General features: G+C 42.6%; 2 protein-coding genes across 2 annotated transcripts in view; one reads left to right on the forward strand and one right to left on the reverse strand.

Moving 5' to 3' along the window:
- lmtk2 (lemur tyrosine kinase 2) overlaps nt 1-11,178 on the forward strand; it is a 28,070-nt gene extending 16,892 nt beyond the window's left edge. Inside the window, exons 8-14 of the mRNA XM_063471732.1 lie at nt 2,004-2,088; nt 2,648-2,769; nt 4,542-4,691; nt 4,826-7,859; nt 7,944-8,076; nt 8,154-8,409; nt 8,864-11,178. Of these exons, the coding sequence (XP_063327802.1) occupies nt 2,004-2,088; nt 2,648-2,769; nt 4,542-4,691; nt 4,826-7,859; nt 7,944-8,076; nt 8,154-8,409; nt 8,864-8,888 (3,805 nt within the window). The 3' untranslated portion in view covers nt 8,889-11,178. The remainder of the gene's footprint in view (nt 1-2,003; nt 2,089-2,647; nt 2,770-4,541; nt 4,692-4,825; nt 7,860-7,943; nt 8,077-8,153; nt 8,410-8,863) is intronic.
- Nucleotides 11,179-12,830: 1,652 nt separating this feature from the next.
- tecpr1b (tectonin beta-propeller repeat containing 1b) lies at nt 12,831-25,679 on the reverse strand. Its single transcript, XM_063471734.1, has 26 exons — nt 25,348-25,679; nt 25,059-25,158; nt 23,145-23,377; nt 22,871-23,053; nt 22,593-22,715; nt 22,367-22,489; nt 21,690-21,864; nt 21,010-21,110; nt 20,719-20,820; nt 19,701-19,828; nt 18,989-19,602; nt 18,773-18,888; nt 18,486-18,641; nt 18,234-18,383; nt 17,967-18,124; nt 17,602-17,729; nt 17,179-17,272; nt 16,932-17,028; nt 16,767-16,846; nt 16,628-16,684; nt 16,375-16,549; nt 16,154-16,289; nt 15,872-15,964; nt 15,676-15,782; nt 15,157-15,276; nt 12,831-13,862 (listed from the first exon to the last, which is right to left on the reverse strand). The coding sequence occupies exons 3-26, from the start codon at nt 23,367-23,369 to the stop codon at nt 13,722-13,724; spliced, it is 3,582 nt and encodes a 1,193-aa protein (XP_063327804.1). The 5' UTR covers nt 23,370-23,377; nt 25,059-25,158; nt 25,348-25,679; the 3' UTR covers nt 12,831-13,721.
- Between the last annotated feature and the right edge of the window lie 1,558 nt (nt 25,680-27,237).

Genomic DNA, 27,237 nt, shown 5'->3' on the forward strand with positions numbered 1-27,237 from the left:
TGTACTGGACGTCTGGCTGCCAGCCAGCAGGGGGGTACAAGGGGTGTTGGGAACTTGGGGAACATACGATGCTCAGCTCATCAGCTCTATTTTGCCTGCTCAGAATAAGCTCAGGGGGTTCCAATTACACAGCTCCGATGCATTGCCACAGTGTCAGCTGTCCACTGCCAAAGGGATATGATGATTCTGCTTTTTGCGTGTAAGTGGATAGCCTCATATTGGGCGTTGTGTTTTAATCCTTGTTACTACTCAACTAGAGTTCTACAAGCCTGTTCTCATGTGAACTAATTTATTCTGCAATCGTAAAAATGTTTCTGTGGCACTTTTAACCACAGAATATTAAAAAAAAAAAAAAAAGTACCACCAACTAAACAACACTGCACACAGACACATGCTGGCAGAAATGACAGAGAGGATGGTTATGGAGCAGTACCATGTGCTGTACACGCCGTATCCAAAGCTGAAACCTCAGCTTCGTAATGCAAGGGTGAAATTGGACCCGTTACAGAATAAATTGCATACTGTACTGTGTGCCATGAATAGATTCCCAATAGGAAGACGTGGACAGGGGTGTTTAAGCCATTATAAGACATTTTTGTGCTTTTTCATTAGGGTTTACCAGGATTTTGATTGTATTATTCTACTACAAAAGGGTTTTTTTGTTAATGTGTTAATGATTGTGTTAATAATTGTGTTAATGTTTAATAAGATCACCTTTTTATAATCTAAAAGAGGAAAAATGTAATTTAATCCAGTGCCAGATCACAGCAGTGATCATCTTAAAATGCTTTATATTGTATAGTAAGGTAGGTAGGGTTTCTATCTAACAGCTTGCACTGTTTATTTTCCTGTAATCCGGGGCGTATTATACTATGTTTTCCTCCTGTGTTAGTCGAAGTGTCCTAAAGGATCAAATACCCTTTGCCTGAACAGTTACAGTGCTATCTTTGACTGCAGGTTTTATTTGCTGCTGCATTTACATTGTATCTGATATTTTGTTTTTTTGAGAGTGGGGAGCAAAGTTATTTTCATGCATTTTCTATAAAAGATCTTTGTCAGTTGTTCTTGGACTCTGCATTTATTGACTGGATTAGGTTACTAGATTATATTATTCTTTCTGTATTAACAATGACAGTTCAATACAAAGACATATTAGTTATGTTGCTTTTTCTGCTGGCAACCATGATACCAAATTGCGCAAGTGTCTGTATGGATGGTATGATATGGAAGCGATCACTGGTGTGGCATGCATTAACCTTGTAGGGTTAAGATATTGGACTTGCTTCCTCACTGCTGTGTTACTGTATGTTGGGCTGTCAGCCAGCATCAGAGGACAGGGGACAGGGGAGTTTAAAATACAGCTCCATTTATCTTACAGGGGTTTCAGTGGGTCTGACAGTAGCTGGGCCATGTGCATGCAAGAATACTTGTGTCAGCAGGGTTTGTCATTGGGTGGGTAAAAGGACTTGGAGCTTGTGGACAGGGAATGCTGCAGGGCTAGAGGGAAACCAAAGCCTGTCTCTTCAGTCAGTGTGAATGAACTACCATATGGCTGTTTAATGAGCAGACAGAGTCTCAAGAGCTTGTGACGCCCTCCCCTGGCAGACTAACAAAAAGTCTGCACAGCCTGTGGTTCCCTCCAGAAATCATATCCTGCTGCTGGATGCACAGTCAGGAATAGTCCCCACAGCTTGTTGCAGTGTGAAAGACAGATAAAATAAGAAAGCCCCTGTTCTAATTTACTGTAAATGTTTAAGTGTTTTGTCATCCTTGCCAAACTTTCCTCACTTGATTCTTGTTGATCATTTTGCACACTCCTTTTTTATACTTCCAAATGGTAATGCCGGCATGGGCTAAACAAAACCGAATAAGCTAAATAATTTCATTAGTGATGGCCTCGGTCTTTCTTCCAAATCTGTGAATGCTGTAGCAATTGTGAATTTGTCTTGAATGTCTTCACCACTCAAAATGTAATGCTCATGTCTGTGTTTATGCTCCTGTAGTGATCTAGCACTGAGGAACTGCTACCTGACTGCAGACCTCACAGTCAAAGTGGGAGACTATGGCATTGGACCCTGCAGATATAAAGTAAGGAGAAACCTTAAGTGAGATGCATAAAAGTGCAAAGAATAAAGCATTATATGAATGGATGAATGCGCATGAAGTGATTTGAGTGGTCAGTAAGTACGCAAGCACTGTTTAAATGCAAGTCAGTTTTATTTATGTTAAAGTCTGGCCATGTTTTTTGGCTGAAGTCAGTGCTTGTGCAACCAGCTGCAAATGAACAGACTGAAAATAAACAGACTTTATCAGAGGCTGGACATGTTTCCTTTGATCAACGATATATTTTACTGAAGAATTAATACTGTCCTCTCATATAACATGACATGCTGCATATGTCAGGAAGCTCTGTCTGCTGCATTCCTTTAATACTGCTGATCTGTCAGTTTGGCTGTCTGAATTTAATACTCATGATATAAGGTCACCCACTAGATCTATTTCTGTAAAGAAAGGGGGAGGCAGTGCAAGAGTGAACCACCTCAATGAGAGCAAATAAACGTTTTATTTAGGTCATATTTCTGCAGTATTTCTTGGAAAAAATTGTAAAAATTGTGTAACAGATTGTTTTTAAACTGTGCTACCATAGGAGGATTACATCATCACAGAGGATGATGTGTATGCACCCCTTCGTTGGTTGGCCCCTGAGCTGGTAGGCGAGCGCCATGGTGGCGTAATTACTATGGAACAGACCAAGCCAAGCAATGTGTGGTATGTACCAGATTTCAGCCCTGCACTGACACTAGAGGGCATTTCAAAAACTGACTCACACATCCAGGCTCACTTGCTGTCATTAGAGAAGTTAACCTGGATCTGTTTTTTAAAAAGCAGCTTTTTAAAACTCCCAATTTAGTCTCCCAAAGAACTGTATTAATGTGTTATAACAGGTATTCTAAGTAGAGCCAAATCCACAATAGCTCAAATATACATACATGTAATTGGAACATGATTTATTTTTGGAATACAACAAAGTAAAGTATCATAGTAAATGATTACTTACAGTTTTGCTAATGTTCAGCAGATTAAAACAACAATCCTGACAGTTCACCAACTGTACATCTCTCCTCACAGTATTCTTTTTGAGCCCCTCCATGACTTCACAGTTAATACTGCCTGTCTTAGTCAGGACAATCTTACAAATGAGTTGTAGTTATATTTTAGTTATATTTAGTAGTTATAGAAGTTATATTTTCTTTATTGAATAAAGGTTACATTAAAAACTAAGTCTATTACCCAAGTACCTAATTTGCCACTGAATACAACTATGTTGACATTCTAAATGTTTCCTGAGGTAAAGAGAAAGTTAATATTTATTATGTAATCCCACAGCTACACTGAATCTACAGCATATACAATTTCCAACCACTTTATTAGGTACTGTTTAAGGCAATTATCTAATCAGCCAATCACATGGCAACAGCACAATGCATTTAGTCATGTAGACATGGTCAAGACAACTTGTTGTTTCATCAAGTTCAAACCGAGCATCAGAATCGGGAAGAAAGTGACCTTGAACATGGTATGTTCGTTGATGCCAGATGTTCTGGTCTGAGTATTTTGGAAACTGCTGATTTTCCCACACAGTCTTCTCTAGTGTTTACAGAGAATGTTCTAAAAAAAAAAAAAAAAAGAGAAAATATTGGAAGGCAACAATAATTTAAATAACCACTCATGACAACAGAGGTATTCAGGTGAGCCTGTCGGAATACACAACACATTGAACTTTGAAGCAGGACTACAGCGGCACAAGACCACACTGCATGAATCTGGTGGAAATGTCTCTGCATCCATCCTGGCTTGTATCAAAGATCAAGGTGGTGTAATGGTGTCAAGGATATTTTTGGAATACTTTGTGTGCCAACCAAGTATTGTTTAAAGGCTGCAGCCTACCTCAGTATTGTTGTTGACCATCTCCATCCGTTTTGCATCATGGATGTGCAGCCGACAAATCTGCATGACAGCATCACACAGTTCTGAGGGCAAAAGGGGGTCAAACCAGGTACTAGCAAGTGTCTGGTGAATGTATGGATCGTGTGTAGCAGAACGTATCTTTTACTCTGGACACATAAGCAGTGCATGTTTTGTGTAGGGATTTGTGAAGCACAGTCCAAACATGATAAGCTTTCACTGTGAGATTAAGTTGTCTTTAGCTACTTTAGCAACTCAACACAGCGCTACAGAAATCGAGGGGTTTCACCAATTTTGTGTGAAATTGGTAAATAACTACCTATAGACAATAGTTGACTGTGTAAAGTTACTGAAGTTACATTGTCTGGTACCTTACTGACAAAAATAATGCTGATGCTGGTATATGCAATAAAATACAAGCACTTTATGATCCATTTCTGTGTAAACTTGGCTGTGTTGTGGAGTCATATAGAAAATGCATCTAGTTTCAGAAATGTAAAGCAGATACCTGTGGCACATATGCATTACTTATCCTTCTAGTGCAACTTTTTTTTTTAATCCTCAATTGTCTGTAGGGCATTGGGGGTCACATTATGGGAGCTCTTTGAGAATGCTGCTCAGCCGTACCCACATCTGTCTGACCGAGAAGTTCTCAACCATGTGATCAAGGAGCAACAAGTCAAGTTGTTCAAGCCACAACTGGAACTTCCCTACTCTGATAGATGGTGAGTCCCTGGAAGATGGCTATTTAAGCAGCTTGCATTAAAATTGTTAAATTTAAAACTAATGACATTGCTAAAATTATTAGGCTGTTAGCAATATAAAGTGTCTAATTTTTAATTTTTTTCTGTAACTGTAGGTATGAAATTTTGCAGTTCTGTTGGCTGTCTCCAGACAAGCGGGCCACAGCAGAGGAAGTACACCGTCTCCTCATCTATCTGCGTATGCAAGGCCAGAAGGACATAGAAGAAGATTTCGAGCAACGCTGGGATGCACTGAAGCCTAACCCCACTATGCGGCAGACCACTGTTAGCCATTCCTCCTTCCCAATCTTGGAACAGTTTGCTGATGATGCCCTGAGACAAGAAATAGATGAAATTCTGACTGTGACTGAAACAAGCAAAGGTCTCAGCTTTGAGTATGTTTGGGAAGCGGCCAAGCATGACCACTATGATGGTAACCCTGGACGTTCAGGCGTAGACACAACACTAAACTACCACAGCATGTTCTTTCCTGTTTCCAGTGAAGATATTCAGGCTCATTTCCCTGATCCTTCAACTAGCGCAGCAGGAGGAGAAAGTGGGAACACTCCAGGATTTCCTGGGATCTTACCGGTGTTTGATGCTCAAAAGCCATCTAATGGGAATGAATATTATATCCAACTAGAAGAGCAAGGGGAGAGCACTGTTGGGGAGGACGGGAATAGAGAACCAGATATGGGCTTTGGTTCAAGCGGGCAAGATTTTGTTGTGCTCCAAGATGTGCGGCTAGATGAGTCAAGCACAGATGCCGACTTTTTCCACCAAAGTATTGACTCAAAGGATTCATATTTACCAGACAGCCACATCTGGTCGTCTCTTGAAAATGACAGTCCGTACCACACCAACATTTTTACAGAAGACGGGTCAAAACAAGAAGACTCGCCTTCCTGGAGGCAGAATTTTATGGAGCTTCCAGAGCGCAGCGGAAACCCTTTCCTTGAAGGGGGAACTTTAGAGGGTGAAGCAGTGAATAGAGATGGAAGCTATGGGGATGCTTTTTTAGGGGAACCCACTCAGGTGGTGAATTCTGTGGAAGCAAAGGATGAAAACATGAATGGAAAAAGTCTTTTGAGTACTGAAAAACTAGCAGATAATTTTATGTTTCTTAAAGATCAAACCTTAATGAAGGAGGGTGCTAGTTTCTTAAGCCCACAACCAAATTTTCTTTTACCTGGTTTAGCCCACGAACCAGAGGAAGCATTCAAAATGAATTCTTGGGATAAGCTTGACTCGTTAGGCAGCTTAAACACAGCAGACACTTATTTTAAATCGGCAGCAAGTAGCACATCCTCAAGACACGAACTTCTAGACTCTCCAAGTAACAGTTTGGGGGAGTTTTGTCACTCTCTAGAAAATGAGACACTGGTGCCTTCCATTACAGTGGTCACAGAAGATGACACAAGCAACCAGCTGCCAGCTAGAAATAGTTCTTCCACAGAAGACCTTGGTCTGTTGCAATCTTCAAACAGAGGTGTAGACTCTGGTTTTGATTCTACCTCAGAGAGGTTTGAGGTTCTCATCAGTCACACGGATGACCACACCACTGCAATATCTGACAGTGCCAATACAGATTCTTTGTGCACAGATGCCAAAATTCCCAGCCTTGAAGATGACCTTGGAACCTCAAAGGATGACACTCAGCCCATAGAAAGTAAAATGCCTGAACCCCTGCCAGCTCAAGTATTACCTTCAGATAATGGACACAGTGAAGACCTAACAAGTAATGATTTGTTGAGTGAGCTAATTGAGGATGCCGATATACAAATGGAAACCACTCTGTCTGATCATGAAGAATCATTTATGGATACCAATGGGCATCCTCATGATAGAGCTTCTCTTCTGGTGTCGGGTCCATCTTTGGACCAGATCAGCCAGGACAGTTTATTGGAAGACAGTATGTCCACCACTGTTCCAACTGTAGAGAACTTTGCTGAAACACCAGACTCATTAGACTCACTTGACATACACAGGCTTGGAGAGCAAGGAGATGAACTGAATGCTCAAATTGCTCAACACAAACTCCAACCTCCATATAGGATATCAGACAGTGGTTATGAGACTGAGAACCTGGAGTCTCCTGAGTGGAACTCTCAGCCAAATGTCCAAGATTCCTCTCCTGTAAAAAATGGCTTGAGTGTTACCAAAGAAGAAGAGGAGACAGAAGAGCTCACAACTGCGGCAAGTCTGGTTCCGCCGAAAATCATAATCTCCGAAGTAGAGGGTGTGCTAGATACTCGCAGTGAAGATCCCAGTGAGGGAGATCAGCCAGATAATGAAGGTCTTGCTGAGGAACCAATTATGGGAAGTAATTACAGAGACTCTGCATACTTTTCTGACAATGAATCAGAACCTGAAAAGAAGTCTGAAGAAATAACTGCAGGTGGTTCTGTTGAAGACACGTGGCTGAGGAACTCTACTGATGAGGTTCCTGAGGTTTCTGGAGCTCCTGCACTGGAGGCTTACAAGGAAAAAGATATTGACTCTTTATTTTCTCTACCTGCTGAATCACAAGCCAAGGATGTTAAGGAGATGGGTTCAGTAGCAGATTCAGATATCACAGAAAATGGTGAAAACCAGGTGGTCGAGTCTACCAGCAGCTCCAATGAAGATGGAATTAAACCAGAGGTTTTCAAGGACACCGCATTTACTGATCACCTGGACCACTCTGAAGGTCTAGAAACCTTAATACTTCCTTCTATTGCCCCAGCTAAGCCAGCAACAGAGAGTGTAGTTCACGCTAAACTCACCAGAACCGACACCAGTGATGGTCATAAAATAAAGGAGCCGGATGTGGAGGGGCGTTACCTGGGGAGGCGGGATGGGTCGGGCTTAGATGGGCAAGAAGATGGCGTAGATGCAGACGAGGAGGACGAGAACAGCGACGACTCGGATGACGACATGCGCGCGTACCAGCTGCACAGCTCTAGCTCAGAAAGCGAGGATGAAACCGTGCACCCGGTGCCAGTTGTTATCTCGGACGACAGTAGGGCGAAGAACCTGAAGAGCTTGTTAAAACCCACATCTCTGAACATCGGAGCATCATCTTTCCCGTTTCCTACAAGGTTTGGTGCGGATAACTCCAAAAGAGCCGTGTCTTTCTTTGATGATGTCACTGTCTACCTGTTTGACCAGGTAAAATTTTAGTCTGTGATCTTCATTTACTTAGTTTGCGGGGGCAGCTGGTAATATGTGTTAACTGAATTAAATCTTATTTAGGAGACGCCCACCAAGGAACTGGGTGACCACTCCTTGGATTCAAACAGTCGGGTACCACAGTTCAGCAGCTCCACGCCTGCTGCCAGCTACCTGAACCGCTTTGCCAACTCTGAGAGCTCAACAGATGAAGAAGGTAATGCCACAAATCAGCAATAAAAGCCTCTATTTGCACAAAGCATATGTCTTGATTCACTGACTAAATCTTTACAGGTGGTGGTTTTGAGTGGGATGATGACTTCTCCTCACCCGCACCCGCCTTCCTGTCCAAGACTGGTAAAGACACGGTATCCAAGGCAAGGTCCTCATCTGCAGCGTCGTTTTCCTCTCCGGCCCCTGCAGTGGGGTCCATGCTGGATACCAGCTGGACCGGCTCTTCAAGCTACTCCCGTTTTTCCATCTCACCGGCCAGCATTGCCAGCTTTTCCCTTACCCATCTTACCGACTCTGATATTGAACAAGGAGGCAAGTAGAGCAGGCCAAACTGGTATACAGTCTTGAATGGATAGCTCAGTATTTCAGGAAGAAAATGTCCATGTCTGTGCAAACTTTAAAAACTTTAATGAAACCTTCCTCACTCAAACCTGAGTCTTATCCTGATCTTTCACATATTAGACCAGTTTATAAACCACTACACTGTACAGCTACAGTGTGCCACATGTATGCATCAAATTCACAAACTTAGGAGGTGTGCATTCTTACTGAGCCCAGCTATTCTTGAATTGCAGTTTTGGTTCTAAGTTAAGCTAACCAATCTGATTCCATTGCGTTCCTAATTTTATTATAGTAAGTGTCTGAATATATTAAGATTATGTTTAATTTGATGTCCACCACTGTCATCAGAGTTTACATGAACAATAAAATGGTTGTGTTTTCAGGGGTTTTACCAGATGACTAAACTTGTCTTTGTTCACACCAGGAAGCAGCGAGGATGGAGAGAAAGACTAGGGTGCTAAATGAAGGGACCGTTTATCTTCACACTACTGCGGAATGAAGCTACTCTCGCTCTTTTTTTGGGAGAACAGTCGAATAAGGACAACAGACGACGCAGTTTGTGGGGACAAACTGCAGATGCTTCTCTCAGGCAGAACTATTCTCAGCGGCGTGGCCATGAGAACAAAAGGCTGTAAACAGACATTAGGCAAATAAGACGGACGAGGCCCAGTCCCAGTCTGAGCCACATCACCTCTCCAGCTCCGTGTGTGTGTGTGTGTGTGTGTGTGTGTGTGTGTGTGTGTGTGTGTGTGTGTGTGTGTGTGTGTGTGTGTGCGTGCGTGCGTGTGCGTGCGTGTGCGTGCGTGTGTGTGTTTGTATGATTTTTAGTTCAGTACAATTAAAATGTTTTGGGGAGGGAAAACAAACTAACTGACGTAGCTTCTAAATGTTTGCTTTAATGCCTCATCATGCGCATTCCAGGTGTTTGGCTGCTTCTTTTTGTTGTGTGTAAGTGCACTCCTTTTCTAGGACTTTTGCTTCACCAAAAAAAAAAAAAACAACTTAATTTAATTAAAGAAAATCAACCCACTGGGCTGGTAAACGTATCACTACAGCCAAACAAGAATAAGCTCTTTGATTTCACACACACACCTAAAACTGAAAGCTTAATTTGTTCACTTTGCTCCTTCATGTCATGTGATTATTTCCGTGATTGCCTTTTATTTTGAAAGGATTTTTTAAAAAAAAACTTCCTGCTAAGTTTAATCACAGTCTCCTTTTTGGAGGGGAAGCCATGTGTGTTGTCTTTCTGTAGCAGCATTTGAATTTAACGGGTTGTAACTGCTGTAGGTGCAATCCATGCATAGGATGACTGGAACACTACACTACAGAGGCGACACACTGTATTGTCCTTTATGTTTTAAAGGAACATGTATAGTAAGCTGAGTCGAAGTTTGGAGAAATGTTGGTAAGAATTGTGGGATTGTCATATCAGTCGTTAAAGAGGCGACCCAACTGTAAGACAGTTGTGATGAATAACTTAAAACAAGTTGTTGTTGTTGTTTTTCTTTTGTAAAGCTTTATTTTATCCTTGCGAATGTGCAGGAAGTCGCTTTGATGGTTGTCTCGATTACTTTGTCGCTGGGTCTCATTCCAGTGCCTGATGACGCTGAAAGACAAAGAGGCTGCACCCCTCGATTGATGATCGCTACAAAAAGTTTAGTGGGATGATGTTTAAAAAAAAAAAAAAAAAAGCTGGAAATGTTTATTTTTAAATGTAAGGATGAAGAAAATGTCATGAGCTGTTTGTAATCAAATGTGCAATGAATTTCATAAACTGGTTTGAATCAGAGTTTGTAGGACAAGCTGACGGGCGTGTGCAGGGACTTTAAGCTTTCACAGCAACTCACTACTAGAACAACGACAACAACAACAAGAAACTCAATGCTGCTGCTTTTATAAACCCGAGCGTTGTGGGCGGAGTTGTTTGCCTTTTTCTTTTTTCAGCTTTGTGTCAAACGTCACTATTTCAGATTGCATTTCCATCTTAAATGACCCTTTCTGTTCAGCTGCTGTCTCTGAGTCTTATCATTTGCGGGGCCGTACGTACAGGGATGTGCATTCGTCGCGATCACTTTCTGTATAGAAGCGCAATGCAAATGGTTATAGATGAAGACAGACCTTCCTCCTGACATTTTTATGTACAGCTTTAAAATCTCTTATTTGAAACTGTAGGGTATACAGTTAAGGCTTTCCTTTCAATTGACCTTGAATATTTTGTCGCTGATGACGAGATGAGAAGCTGTACTTCACCCGTAATAGCTACATGTCCGTCTCACCTGCCCCATACAGGCGACACTGTATCCCAGACAGTGTTATCCTCTGTTTAAAAACCAGCAGCCTGTGCTTCAGTTAAACTTGAACATCTATTTAAGGAAATCTTCTTTTATTTCACTACAGTATACATTTGCTTAATCTTGCACATTTGAGAAATGTAACTTAATGTTGAACTGTACTGATGTGTATATAAATGTTAATTTTTCTTTTTGTCTGTAAATGATGGGAAATTATGTAATTGAGTTCTAGGTATGAGGTTTCATTTTGTAACTTAAACTGAGTTGAATCAGAGGAACATATCACAGTCATCAGCTACAAGCAGTTAAATTAAGACAAACAAGCAGACGTGAAGTCATTCTGTCCTTTAAACTTGTAGAATTAAAAAAAATATTTTTACTTCATATTGATCATGCTTAGTGTGATTGAAATGTTTATAATTACACTGTTTAATATGAAAATAAATGCAAATGACTTCTAATAAAGGTTTGTGGCTCGTTCTGTTTTCAGTTGATAATCATGCAGGAGATTAACACGTTTAATGGGACTGAACAAGAGTTGGTGTATGAGGCTCAGGGCAGACTGCACGGGTAATCTTAAGGCCTTGAGTAGGTTAAGATGTCAAAATGCACAGTGCCACATTTGGCACAAACTAAACAAAGCAAATCAGCAAAAATACCTCATCCCTGCTGTTGGTGTACAGGACCTGGGCTCCTTGTGGTCACCAAGTCCACCATGAACTCCCCTGTATGCCAAAGTGCTCTAGAGACGAATGCAAGCCGTCTGTTTGTTGGCTAAAGCTCGATCCATGTAACATATCAATGATCTTAAGGATGGCAGGAAATCTACAGCAGGAATGTCAGAATGACCCAGTCAGCTTTTCAACATGAGCAACGAATGATCGCAAACATCACTTAAACTGAAGCAACGCTGTAAAGAAGAGTGGGGTAAAATTTCCTCCACAGCAATGTGAGAGAGACTGATAGTCACTTATTGTTGCTAAAGCTGGTTCTAGAAGCTACTAAATCCTTCAGTGTACTTAAAGGTTTTTTTTTCTTTTTTACAGGACTGAATACAGAACTGTGAAAACAAGTTTCAGGGGAACTTAGAAATGTGTTGGTGAACTCATGTGGATGTGGCTTTCCAAAGCATCCCTCCTGTGTTCTGAGAGTGGTTGTGTAGTATAATATAATGTTAATGTTCATTGTGTTAGCACAGGTGTAAACTGTAAAGCTGAAAATATAGCGGTGGACTATCAACTATCCGATTATGGCCTTTCGTGTTATTCCGTGCAAAAAAATGTAGAAAAAAGCAGGATTTCCCACTGCAGTGAGTGCCACTCCCTTAAAGAACCAGAACAGTTCTGCTTTCCATGACCGTTTAATGAAGCTGTCAGTTGAGGATTTATTTTTCTCAAACTACAGACGGATCAGTGTTCTTGCTGCACAGGGTCCTACTTTTCTTTAGAGCCAGCCCCAGTTTAAGCTGGGGGATGAAGAAGTAATACACACTGCTGTATTACATTTTCAACATCCCACATGGAGTAGCCTTTTGAAGTTTAGAGCAAAAATACTTTTGTGTGTGTGTGCATCTATTTTGGGATTATAGACTAAAAAATAAGATCCCAGATTCTTTCAAATATACTCAGTTCAGAGCAGATTAAAATGGCCTATATGTGAAAAAGGTCTTTTTTTAAAATGCAGGAACATCCTGTGATCAGTGCTGGAAGGTCAGGGGATTTGTGCTGCAGCTGAAACATCCACCTTCAATCAAAACTGCAGATTGTGTCTCGGATTTTTGAGATTCACTGCAGTCTGATACGTCTGCAGGACTTCACAGCATGCAGCTTTTGCCTTTCATCACTCATTTTAACAATTTTTTTTTCACAGCTAATTTCAGCACTTGTGTAACTTTACAAATATATGGCGGGTTAACCTAAATGCACATATAGAGGGAGGAATTCAGGAAACATCCTCTGCACACCTCTGTAACAATATATGAAATTCTTTGGCGGATGAGAAACACTCAGTACATAAAAAAGAGAATAAAATAGCAAAGACATGTGGAAAGGGTCAAACTTCCAAAGCCAGCTTCTGTGAAATGATGTCAAACCACAAAACGGTATTTCCAGACGTTTATTTCACATTTCAATGCCCCGGTAAGATGAATGTCCAGCCGTGGTGACATTCAGACCTGCTGCAGTGTTACGGTCATAACAGTTATCTAGATGTGTATGTATGTATGTATATATATATATATATATATATATATATATATATATATATCTCAACAGGAAGAGCTTCTCATCTCATTTTATTGCAGAAGGATAGAAAGGTATTGCCTGGCGGTAAAAAGCAATATATTTTTCCCCACACAAAGTAAATGTATCAAATTTTTTTGCCAGTCATTTTGAAAATATCAGCAGCCAAAAATACACTCCATTGCAAACATGTAATGGTCCAAAATAAACGGAGAAACACAACTCAACAAACGCATCATAAATAAATGATAACACATGCAAATGTACATGACAGGCAACTCAAAACACAAAAACAAACAGAACAAGAGTCTACAAACCGATAACAGCTTAGGCTACTCTGGGATTGTTTGAAGTTCATTTGGTAACCAAGCCTTAGCCCTTCATCATATCCCACCTTCTTAGGTTTTATCAGGCTGCTGTGGAGAAGAATTAAAAGCTATTGCTAGATCTTGTGACATCCAGTAGCCAAAGCTTAGTAAGAGCAACAACATGCGCTCACTTTTTTCTCTGTTTTGTCATCAGTGAATACTGACATGATTTCTGCCCGGGAAACAAGCCAGCGAGTAACATTCATCCATCGATCAGGTTTCAAATCCAGCCAGTCCAAACCCATGGGTGTGATTGTGCATGTCCCTTTACACGAAGGGATAGGAGTTCGTTGAAATGGTCTGAGGAGAGATACTGTGTATAGATCCAGGCACAAACAGGGCTGAGGAAAAAGGACGAGAAGGAAACGGGAGACAGAGAGAGAGCTACACGCTTGTGGCGCTGCCGTTCGCTTGAGTCGGACGCTGCGGGTGGACCGGGCTGCGCGATGGGCCGGCGAGAGGAGGGTGAGGGCCTCGAGGAGCCTCTGCTGAGTTCCCCCTCACACTGATGTGCTCCCATCCTCCCTGGAAGTCAAACACACGCAAATGATAAGAAATACTAGAAAAAGCTTAAACAGCTTTAACTGTTTTTGAATACTTGCATGTGATCAGCAGCACCTGGCTGCTACTTACGCACTTGATTCTTATAGAAGAGGTAAAGTTTGACTTTTCCAGAGTTCTTCTGCATTTTGCTTTAGTTTTTGTTAAATAAATAAAAACACTGTGCAATTTGTTGTTATATTTACCTTATTTTAAGACCTTGTATCTACCAGATAGATTTATTATATTGTGAATATGTACATCTTTAGAATTGAAAGCGGGTGTTACTTCATATTACCCTGACTGTATATATTTTGCTGGTTTTTAAAGTGCAGTTAATTTTAACCTAATTATCAGACAATTAAAGAAGGGCTTTACTTCAAATCTTAACGCTAAGTTTGAAAGGTGCCTTTTGCCAATAGCCTGAATTCTTCAATTCAAATAAGAAGAATATGATGGCCCTGCCTAAAGCTTCTGCTTAGTTGATTTAAGGCTTGATTCATAGTCCTGTGTTGGATCCCTGCAGAGCTTCTCTCTCGGTGTCACTGTTTGCATACAGAATATACTTCTCCATCAGTGTGTCTGCCAGCACGAGTGAACCTGAGCTGATCATCTTGCACTCTGAGCTAATAAATAGGGAATAAGATTTAATTTACACTGGCAAAATACTGGCTGTTGCGTGAGCTCTGTTAAACATTTGTTTGACAGAGCTATTACCCCTCTGCTAATCATTACACTGTGTATACCCTGCATTTTATTTTTATTGGCAATCATACCTACAGCGTAGATTTATCACAGTACTATTAATCAAGCTTGAGTGGTTTATGCTCCCTTATGAGAGCCACTTTCCCTCCGTCTGATTTCACAGAGCTACATTGAGGTTAAAAAATACTTGAAAGTCACCCTTTTGGTTGTTTCTTCACTACAGCACCGCATGAGTATCGATCTGCAGATGAAAATTGTTAAAAAATTCATTCTTCTACTGAGATCACTCCTGATCAGGCTTCAGTGAACAGTAGACTAATCAACTGAAGGGACTGGATGCATCTCACATGTCCTGTGTCAGAGTTTTGCTGGATTTTTTTTACTGTTTCTTACCACAAGAGTCCCAGTTTCCTCAAAGTTTTTAGGGACACACTGCACACTATGCTGTGATAATAGCTTTTTGGGAATCGTTTTTTTGGTGCTAGGACACAATATAATAATATCTTTGGCATCTTTCAGTTTCAACTGAAGAAATGGGAACAGTTTTTGCAACAGGTATCAACTAGGAGCTCACCCCTATCCCATAGTCCCAGGACAGGCCCTTGGGCTGCATGGGTCCCACACTCGTCCTGTGGCAGACGGCTCCGGGAGTCTCAGCAGGGAAACCTGGAACTCCGTCTGCTATGATCCAGACCTGGAGAAAACAGCATCGCTGACACAAACTCCAGCCTTACAACATGCAAATGTAGTTATTGATGGATAGACTTCTTGTTTTAAGCCTTCGCTTGAGTGTCTGAGACAAGTTTTATTTAGTGTTTATTACACTCAGCTAAGTCTCTGGGGTGATGGGGCTTTTCAGACTTTGGTAACTGAATGCTAAAAACATATCTGTTTAGATGGGCAACTGGGTGATATGAATGCAACAGGTCTGCTATTATGTAAAGTTCATTTGGATTCTCTTAATGCTTTTAACTCCAGTTTTACTATAAATGCAGTTTATTTTTTTTTTATTCCTTTTAATGTCTTTTAGATTCTGTTTTACTTTTAATTCCATTACAGCTTGTTTGCTTCTGTAAACTGTGGTAACACTGACCTGGTCCAGCGGCCCCACAGAAACCTTGGTGACATTGTTGGAGATGAGCTCCCAGGCGGAGCCCTGTGGGTAGCTGGGGGTGAGGCCCTGTCTGTACCACAGGTTACCTAAATGACATTAACAGAAGGTATTGCCATTTGACTCATGTTCTTGCATTTTAATAGACATTGGTCCAATAAAATATAATATTGCTCACTGTTTTCATCCACAGCAAAGACAGAGGTCCGCCCAACAGAAAGCTGTCTGAGGGTCTGTCTCAGGGGGGAGGGGATGTGGTACCAGCACTCTCCTGCAGAGAGACAAAAGCTCTTGAAAAATAGACAAAGTCTGACTCTCTTTGGTTTCTCACTGGTTATATTAGTCGATGCATGCACTCACATCATAAATCATTTAACTTTATTCTCTTTTCCTCCAGAACACATTATAACTTTATGACTTATATATATGATTCATTATGAGATTTATAAATTTAACTGACCTGCAGGGTTTTGTGGGGATACTGATCCTCTGTAGAAGACAGCTCCATCCTTGGCAATGGCCCATACCTGATTGGCTCCACCGATAGAGATGGACTTAAAGGGCTGGTCAGTGCCCACATGGAGCCACGAGCTGCCCTATGTGGTCAGACCCAGTGAGGTTAGAGATGGTTAGAAATGTGAAGTAACTACCTATAGAACAGATCCTCAGCACGTTTCTCACCGCAGGGTTTTGGAGGCTGACTCCCAACCGACACAAGACATCTCCCTTGTCACTGAGGGCCCAGACAGGGACCTGCTCCATTTTGCTCTGGGCCAGGCATGGCATCAGTGAGATGTCACTCAGGTGGATGGGTGGGACCTGATTCCATGGAGCTTGCAATGTGATCTTACACTTCCTGGGTGTGGATATGTTATTGTTAAGATGCTGCAAAAACTGAGCGCTACAAAATCCCAGCGATGCGAAGTGTGCTCACCTAGTCCATCTTCTGCGTCTAACAAAGTCTTTCATGGTTTTGTGGCCATGAAATGTCCTGTAGAAAACAGATGAGTCAATCAAAGGGAAGGACTTCTTTCGAGACACCCTAATAAAAACAAATAAAAAAGCTTACATACGTGGGAAAGTCTGCAGCATACTGCCAGCCTTCTTTGTCCGTTCCTCCGGGGACGCTGTAGTCCACGGCCCACTCTGACACCTGAAACAAACATTCATGGCAGAGAATGCCAGTGAAACAAAAAAATGAATATTTCGGAGGAACCAATCCCTCGGATTCTACCTACCCAGGACCACTGAGGGGAGGGCGGGTATGTGCTGCCTTTGATGCACTCCTTCAGGCCGCTTTCATCGCTCCACATAGGGCGGTCTGTAGGAAGCCCTCTGGAGGAGTAAATCACAAAGGAATGGTGTAAGGTGGCGAGAACAGCTGCAAAGCTTAAAATAAAGTGCAAAGACTTAAAAACTGTAAAAGATGGGGTGGGGTGTGTGTGTGTGGGGGGGGGGGGGGGGGGGGGGGGGGGGCAACCCTACTTGTCTGTATATCCAGTCATAGGGTTCCATCTTTGATTCTCATACACATGCACACTCCTGACGTCAGTCTGCTGGTGCATCTGAATGGCACCTCCTGCAGAAACGAAGACACATTAAAGTTTCATGCAAACAAGGGAAATAATATTTATGCATGTGTATCGTGTGTGCTTCTACAGTGGCAACAGATGGAAGAGACTTTAAACTATGCTCAAGCAGTTGCACATCAAACTAGAACATGCTAGCAAGAAAAGAGCAGACTGTTTTTTTGTTTTTTAGATATTTGCATGTTAGTATTTTATTTATTTGGTAACAATCAGTTAGCTGGAAAAAGTTTGGCTTTGCTAAATAAGAACATGTCTTTATTTTGAAGTACTCCTTGTATAGGTGTGGGGACATGAGTAATCGTCTACAGGACATGTTTACCCGGGTTGGGCTGTTGCTCACAGCGCCCACTGTAGACCCAGGCGGTGCCGTCCCACCCGATGCCCCACACCAGCCCCAGACTGTTAGACTCTACACAGCGCAGGTGGCCGTGGATCTGGCGCCAAAACCTGCAGCACCATACAGCGGAAGCACCCAGCGTTAGCTCCAGTATAGTTAGCACAGACTGAAAGTGATTAGCTGCTCAAATGCCACCCACTTTAACCAGACAGCGATGTATGTTAGCATGTTAGTGAGGCAGTGATTTAAAATAAAAACAGAGTAATGAGAAACCAGGTCAAGACAGTGAGAAAGAATGAAAAGACATGAAAAAGCAGACAGAAGCCACTGCTCGGTATCATTCTCACATGAGGTCACAGGCCATGGCATGCGCAGGGGCCTCCAGCGAGAGGGACGGCTCGTGGACCATGATGTCTCCCTTTGATGTGGTGGACCACAGGGCCTGTTTGGACGGGAGACCTGTGATCCCTCGACACTCACAGCAACAGTCAGACAACAGGCACAACTGAAGACACAAAGCAGATCCAGAAACAATGGAGAATCTGATCAGCTTCACTGAAAAATAACAGATGGGAACAACTGTCAAACTGCTTAATGATGCATAAAGCTGTTACCCAATCACTCATATCCTTTTCGCTTTGTGCTGCCAGGACCAGAGGCCACCTCTGTTTGGTCCTTTCGGCAGTGTACACAGCAAAGGCATAGTGGCAGTCCCTGAGCACCGGAACCAGCGCCGTCACTTCATTTATAAACACATGAAGGTACTGAGACACAGAGAATGAACAGAGAGTGACCAAGAGACATCTATCTGTGCTTTCTGTCACTTCTTATGAGACTTTAACCGGTCGCAGCTTAACACAACCGACCTTTTTCTCATCATACTGTGTGTAGTAAACAAAGAAAATGCTGTCCTTTTTGCCATCTGACTTGGTGGACTGCTCGAGAGCAACGCCCACATCGATCCAGCGCTGAGGTTTCCAGTCTCTCCACCAGCGCAGTGTGCCCTTACGCACCCACACAGACTGATGAGAGAAAAGGAGGCACAGATGTAGACACGGACACAGCCGAGGGTGTGCCATGAGAGGAGTGAATATAATGAATCCAACACTTAGAGGAGCACGTTAAGAGACATGCCAAATATAAGCTGTCTTACGTTGCTTCTTTCCAGCGGTTTCTTGCTGATCTCCTCTCTGTGTTCCTGCTGCTGTGGCTGTTTGCTCCAGGCGGCTGATTGGACTGGAGTCAGTGACAGAGAGGTGGTGAGAGGACCTGATGGACAGAGATACAGCTCACACAATCATTCAGAGCCATAAAATGGAGCAAAAATACATTATCACAATATAAGTGTTGTGACTGGTTGTCCATATACCTGCAGGACTAAGCCAGCTAATCTGTGAACTCGCATCCACGTCACAACCTCCACCGGAAATCCAAGCCCACACTGGTCCTTCCTCTTCCCCCACTCCCCGAGAGCTCTCCAGAGTCCCCAGGGCATAAGTGGCAGCCGCACTGCCATCGCCCGCTGAGGGCCCTGCCGCTTGTGCACCTCGAGCCGCCCCTGCCCCCTCCAGGTCCACGTTCATCCAGGGGACATCGTGCCCTCCGGCATCAGGGGTTTGGAGTACTGGGGCCAGAGGTGGCTCCTCATGCTCTTCCTGCGGCATCTCTGTGATGGACGGTTGCAGCGTGGAGGTTCTGTCACGATCGGACACCAGGCTGTTGATGAAGCTGTCACTGGCAGGAATAAAAGGCTTGGGGGCATTCGTTTGGGGGGCTAAAGGAGCATCTTCTTTTTCCTGTGGAGGTGTAGGTGAGTCAGAGCCCCCTAAGGGGACTACAGAGGGCGCTTCTGCCTCTAAGATGGGGGTGTTAGAAGTGCTGTTTTGAGGGTCGGCAGGACCCAACTCTGAGTCTGAATCAGTGCAGCTCAGAACGGAGCCCTGTGATGCCTCAGTCAACTGCCCGTTGAACTCACAGTCATCCCTGTTAAATAACACACATGCAAACACACACGCAATATTAAGCTTGAATGTGCACTGTGCTTGCCAATTAAAATATGCAGTTAATTTATTTATGCACACCTGGGCGGAATAACCTCTTTACTATTGCCCCATTGGGCAGAAACAGGGATCCAGCCATTTCCACTTGGTTCAGATGGGGTGACACCTATTCTAAAATACAGGCCGCGGTCCTCACCAACCGCCCACACCTAACAGAAGAACAGAGAAAAAAAACAAACAAATGCTGTAACATAAAAAATAAAAGACGGCCATTGATGTACATACAATATTTACTTATTGAGTTATTAAATAGTTTTCACTCTCAGTAATCGCAGGAAAGTATTCACTCCTCAATAACACATCAGAAGCTCTAGCAGGACACAGTCAAGTACTACTTTATAAGGCCATATACTGTAACACTGGCTCCTGCCACCTCACACAAGCCATTTCCATAATTGCAAGCCTGAAATATGAAATATGGGATACGATGACGATGGCTTGGCCAGCTTCTAATTAGGGAATCTCCCCCTATGTGAGGCGAGTAGGAATATAGTCTGGGGATATATAAGGCTGGGCCTGCTGGGACATTGGCTGGAACGTCTGGCTGTGCTCTTGTTACAGGACTACAGGCAAGAGAAGGAGGGGGACATGGGTGAGACCGAAAGGGAGGAGGTGCGAGATATGGGTTTGAAGAACTAGCAAAGTCTTCAGCAGTAAGGCACAGGATCGAAAGCTTTCTGCCTCACCCTAAGACCTGATCTGGTTTGTCCTGAAACCAGATCCAGAGTGACAGTAACGTGAAGCAGACAGAGGTGGTAGCAGTCAGAAGTACAGAAGCTGTGCAGAGCAGGCACCATCTGCAGTGGAGTTTAAAAGACCCAAGCAGCAAGAAAGTTCAAGGAAAATCTTATCCTTAACAGTTACATTTCACCCACAGGCCGACTTCAGTGGCAACAGCTAACCTATTAAATCCACATTCTAAGCATTTGAGGACTATCTTTTCACATAAGCAGTATTATATTATAAAGTTGACTCGTTCAGCTGTTTATTTAAACTGATGATCTGCCGATGAAATGTTTAAGCTCTAAGCTCTCCTAACCTGGTCATTCAGTCCTACGTCCACCATCATCATTTCCCCTCCGATGCTGATCCAGCCAGAGCCACAGGGGTTGTGGGAGTTCACGCCACGCCTGAACCACACCTGGATTCATGCACCGACGTTGGAGTCATTACTCAAAAATTTATTTTAGTGCAGTAGCAGTAATTCAGTAATACAGTTTACTTCTTTTTAAATCAAAGCATTTGTTTCATTTCAGTCTCTAGAAAATTGCAGTGACACTGTCAGTGGGCTACAATGCCCTAACATAACTGCAACTGACTAATAACCCACCTTGTAGTCCTTAGTGACCACCCAGACCACACTGACTCCTACAGCCACGTGAAGCGCTTCAATTTCCTTTCCCGGTGATTCCACCTCGAGCCACGACGTGCCTGACAGAAGAAGAAGAAAATGCTTTACAAACGCAGCACAAAGGCAAGTCTTCCTCATAATGAGGACGCCGTCATTACTGAGAAGCTTCCTGTTGAGTTCTCAAATCATCTAAACATGAACAAACCAGATGTGCTGTTGATTTTTATCTTTAAAAGGGAGTGAGTCTTCCTAATTCGATACACACTCATATTTTTAAGGGTGTTTTAAAAATATGTTTAAACATGTTTGCCGCTTTCGTGCCTTTAAACCTTTACTTTTGATACCGACCTGGAATATGACAGTACTACATGTTGTATGTTTACTAAGACTAACAGTTGGAAATGCAATGAATTTCACTTACTACTTTCTAGATATGTCATATATCAGTTGGATTGTGTTATAATACTATTACAAAAATGATCATAGCATTTAAACTGCATTATTAATGACTTTCAGAGCAGCTACATAATGATTCCTAACTGAAAGAGTCCCAAAATCACTGAGTGATCCTGTATGAGAGATTGTTGAAGTAAAAAGGGGACCAGAGTGCGACATAATGGAGAATTGTTGAGTAAATGTGAGCTACAATGAAAGCTCACCAGTGGGACTGTCCAGGCTCAGGCCAGTTCGCACCAGCAGGTTCCCATCCCAGAGCAAAGCCCACAGCAGGTCTCCAGGACCAGCTGATATCTGAGCCACCTCCTTGGGCACTTCAACTTCTTCCCAGCTGGTCCCTTCTGGCACACGAGGGTGGATACCCTCTCTGAACCACACCTGCAGGGTAAAGGTAACATCAGCAGATCATCATCTGACACACCCCTTCATTTAAAAAGACAGATCCATACCATGTTAGGTGGCTGAGCTCATTCTGGGATAGATAATAGAGCATCAATTTTAACTTGATTAATCATCAAGTTAGTGGTCAAGGACCACATGAAACTATATGAAGTCATGCTGCCCTCTTGTGGCTAAACCTTAGAAGTGGCCTACGCTCAGCATGAGAGCATCCTGTTGCAACAAAATACATCATTAATCTTGAATTTTTGATCTCATGAGATTTAAATGTGTTTGTGAATGTGCTTGATTAAAGCTTCCACAGCATTGTATTGAGGTTGTTGGTGGAGAACAACAGCAGAATGTTTTTATAGCTCTTTAAACTTTTCAGGAATTTTCTGCACTGCCATAACCTCTGTTTTTAATCTTATGGTACGGTTATTCATTTTAATACACATTTATTATGATTATAGTAAATGGGTCTTACACACACATTGCTCACCTGTCCCTGTTGAGATACACTCCAGAGGTAGGGATACCTTCCGGACTGATCGCTCATCTCCCAGCCACCACAGCTGATGTCACAGAGCGGCAGTGGAGGTTTCCTGGGATTGTCCAAGGGGATCTGCAGAGGAAGACAAGGCTACTGTGGTAATTCTTTTGCTTTGTCTCACAGTGAAAGTAACATGATCATATAGAAATACAGAATAAATGGAGACTTTTGAAACCTTTGCCCAAGTGCCTTGTGCTATGTATCTTCTGTAGCGGATCCACCGTCTACGACGGACACAAGAATTCCACTTTTTGTCAGGGGAGAAGTTGGCTGGGAAGTCAACGGCATACTCCCAGCCCTACAGAGTCCAAGGTAGTGAGCATGTGATTAAAACTGGAAGCATTTGTTTTAAATATGAATTAAATGTTATGAGAAACAGAAGAACAGAGGAAAGACAGGAGGATGTAAACAAAGGGTTTGTATGTGTTCACGAGGAGCTGAGTTATTTCTCACCCCAGTCTGGCTGGGTTCTCCTCCACAGGTGTGATCCACATACCAGTCTCCCTCCCACTCCCAGCTGCGGGAGGGCAGCTGGAAGCTGTGGAGCGGCTGGGGATTCATTCCGGTCACATCGCTCCACGGCCAACGGTCGGTGGGCAGCAGTGTGTCAGTAAAGCCATCCACTGGGTTCCACCTCTGAAAAAACAAACATAAAAAAACACAGATTTAGCATTAATCATAAACAGCATCTCCATTTACAGCGTTAAAATATACAACCTTGTCCCACCTGGTTTTCATAGGTCTCCTCCCGGTAGCGGATCGGGGTCTCACTGGGCATCATATTGAGGTAAACATGGTGGTCACAGCCGATGCCCCAGCAGCGCCCCTTCCCTGCAGAGACACGTTTGAGCTCTAGCAGCGAGTCATCAGCACGTTCCCAGCGCTGGCCGGCAGTAGAAAGGCTGTACACTCTGCCGTACACGTCCACGGCCCACAGAAGTGTTATTGGCATGATGGTTCCTGAACAGGAACAAGAGGACAACACTCATCATTCCAAGCTGTGCCTTATATATTGTAAAACTCTCTGCTCATAGCATCGAAAAACATCCCTCACAAATCACAAATGACTGCATTATTAAAAGTGTTTTATTTAAAAAAAATCATGAATAAATAAATAACTGTAACATATTTTCTGGAGTTTTAGGTTTATATCTGTTACTCAAAAATAATAACATGCAGTTAGGTCTGTAAGTTTTTGGGCAATTACATATTTGTTGTAGTTTTGCCCCTGTATACCAACACTGTGGATTTAAATCAAGTAATCAAGATGTGATTGAAGTGCTTGGACTTTTTATTTGAATTCAAGGCATTTAACAAAATTAGGAATTAGAGTCATTTTTATAGATAGTCCCTCATTTTCAAGGGCTCAGTAGTAAATAGACAATGCTCAACGCCAGATGAAAAACATGAGCAGATAAAAGATCTGGAGTTGATTTGAACTTGCTGTTCATTTGAAATCTCAATATGAGGTACAATGAGATGCAAGTTTAGGCCATTGTTAGATTAAACAATGGATTAAAACAAGAAAAAAGAAAAAAAGAAAAAACAATCAGAGCGATAGCAAACATTTTAGAATTGCCCAAATCAACAATCTGGTCCGTTCTTAAAAACTGGCCAGCTGAGCAACAACAAAAGTCCTGAAAGGCCACAGATGATGGATGAAGTGGATGATGACAGAATTATTTCCATGGTAAAGAAAAACTACTTCACAACATCTAACCAAGTCTAACGAGTTTAAAACAGGGTGCACAACACTGGTTCCACTCCTGAACAAGAAAGCCAGATTAGACTTTGCCAGAAAAGAGGGCAGTGCTTCAAATTGCAAATTAATACTAGTGGAAGTGGAAAGACAACCCAAGAAAATAAATATAGTTACTTATGACCTCAACCCAACAGAGCAGCTTGTCGGTCACTGAAGACAAAACTAAATGCAGAAAGACAAACAAGCCAGCAGCGACTGAAGGATTCTGCAGTAAAGGCCTGCCAGAGCATCTCACAGGAGGAAACAAGGTATTTGGAGGTCAAGCAGTCATTGGCTGCAAAGGTTTTTCATCCAAGTGTTAAAAAACAGTCCTTATTAGTTTGTCCAGTTACTTCTGAGCCTCTGAAAATTGTGTACTATGTAGGGTATAAAAAAACTGTATGTCCTAAACAGTTAATGCATTAATTTTACAGTGCAGAGTTTCAGCTGATTTAAAGCTGCACAGTCGTTAATTGCTAGAGTTACCCGATGGTAAACAAAAACGTAATGGAGTCAACTCAACAGACTCAACTTTATCTTCTGTAAAAACAAACAAACAAACAAACAAAAGAGGAAGTCGACTTTTATATTGAAAAGTTTGACAGGAAGTCTTCCTTTTATGTTGGTTGGCTGGCTTGACCCTTGCTTTATCAACTGATACTAATCCGCTACAGTATACTACGTCAAGGCTATCCATTGAGCCGGGCCCTTTTGTTTGCCTCTCTCATAGACAGAAGTAAACAGAAAGAGCTCATCACATCAGAGTTTTTATAAACCTGCAGTTGTCCAGGCTGAACTTGTTATGGATGACAGACAGCAGTAAAGCTTTACGCAATCACACACAGGAGCTCCAGTAAATCCAGGATCAGAAACACTGCACGGGCTACCGCAGCAACCTACCTGAATATTGGTATCCGATCCGCGGTTGTCAAGGGAATATCCACAGACGCGTCATGACATCAGGTGCAGCAGCCGATGCCCGTCATCTCTGAGGCCCATGCTGGGACACATTCAAACCCCCATGTTATTAACAACAGACGGGATGTAACGCCTGCTATGCAGCACGATAACACAGCTGATATCTACTAAGATGTGCCGCAAAGTCGGGTATAAGCTGTTTACATCCTCAGGGAACAGGCAGCAGTCAGCTGGCGTCCAGCCCCCCCAAAACGTTCCAACTGTTACTTACGCATGAGGCTCCGTGACGCAGCAGCACCTCTGGGGAGAACAAATAAAGTCATCCATGCACACAGTAGTATTAAATTCACATTCTGGACCACAGGAATCCTCCGTGCAGCTCCCACTCCACAACAGGAAATGGAGGAAGTGCTGCTATGATTGGTTGAAGCTCGGCAGGAGCGTGGGATCTCTTTCTCCCATTGGTCGAACACCGGAGCCCATGATATTTTTTTTCCGACCGCTGCAGCTGATCAGCGGGCATTTTTTAATAATTTATTCAGCGCCAGATGAATTATTGAAGCGCGAGCTTGATTACAGTTTGGAATATTTCACCACAAACTCGAGTAACAAAAAATAACTTAACTTTTGAACCCGATGGGATATGTTAAAACCGGCTCAGCACCTTGGACAGGCGCACTTTGATCCACCTGACAGGCTCAACTCAGCACGACTTCAAAGACGTCCTCCTTTCTGGTTGTAAGAATGCTGAACAACACAGGGGCGTCTTTGGATGGAAAGGAAACCTGCAGAGTGTCAGTATTCCTGCCCATGCCACCAACTTTGGACTGATCTACCGTCAGTGTTACAGGCAGTCTTTACATCCGCCAACACCAGAGTAAAAATTGTCCCCTAGGGCTAGTCCCCTAAGTTCTACATTCAAAACATTACCGAATTGAGGTTGTAATATATCACAATTATCAAGCAACTGAAAAACGTTTTTTTTTCTTCTTTGAATTACTTCAGTGGTTCCCAACCTGTGGATTGGGCCCACTATGAGGAGACACAGGACAAAACTAAGGGATGTTAAGATGAGTAGGAAAAACTGAGAAAGAATACATTCATTTTGTGTGTGTGCATGTGTTGTTGTTGTTTATGTGAAAGTACTGATTTATTATTCAAACATACCTGAAAATAACTCATAGACTCAATCTGATAAATAAATTAACAATTAATTAAAAGTAGCAACATTCTTTGCATGTACAGTCATGGCCAAAAGTTTTGAGAATTACATAAATATTGGAAACTGGAAAAGTTGCTGCTTAAGTTTTTATAATAGCAATTTGCATATACTCCAGAATGTTATGAAGAGTGATCAGATGAATTGCATAGTCCTTATTTGCCATGAAAATTAACTTAATCCCAATAAAACCTTTCCACTGCATTCCATTGCTGTCATCAAAGGACCTGCTGAGATCATTTCAGTAATCGTCTTGTTAACTCAGGTGAGAATGTTGACGAGCACAAGGCTGGAGATCATTATGTCAGGCTGATTGGGTTAGAATGGCAGATCTGACATGTTAAAAGGAGGGTGTTGCTTGAAATCATTGTTCTTCCATTGTTAACCATGGTGACCTGCAAAGAAACGCGTGCAGCCATCATTGTGTTGCATAAAAATGGCTTCACAGGCAAGGATATTGTGGCTACTAAGATTGCACTTAAATCAACAATTTATAGGATCATCAAGAACTTCAAGGAAAGAGGTTCAATTCTTGTTAAGAAGGCTTCAGGGCGTCCAAGAAAGTCCAGCAAGCGCCAGGATCGTCTCCTAAAGAGGATTCAGCTGCGGGATCGGAATGCCATCAGTGCAGAGCTTGCTCAGGAACGCACAGTGAGGCGAAAACTGTTGGAAGATGGCCTGGTGTCAAGAAGGGCAGCAAAGAAGTCACTTCTCTCCAAAAAAAAAAAACCCATCAGGGACAGATTGATCTTCTGCAGAAAGTATGGTGAATGGACAGCTGAGGACTGGGGCAAAGTCATATTCTGTATATGAAGCCTCTTTCCGATTGTTTGGGGCATCTGGAAAAAGGCTTGTCCGGAGAAGAAAAGGGAGCGCTACCATCAGTCCTGTGTCATGCCAACAGTAAAGGATCCTGAGACAATTCATGTGTGGGGTTGCTTC

The sequence above is a fragment of the Pelmatolapia mariae genome, linkage group LG4, assembly GCF_036321145.2.
Source record: "Pelmatolapia mariae isolate MD_Pm_ZW linkage group LG4, Pm_UMD_F_2, whole genome shotgun sequence".
Taxonomy (NCBI): Eukaryota; Metazoa; Chordata; class Actinopteri; order Cichliformes; family Cichlidae; genus Pelmatolapia; species Pelmatolapia mariae.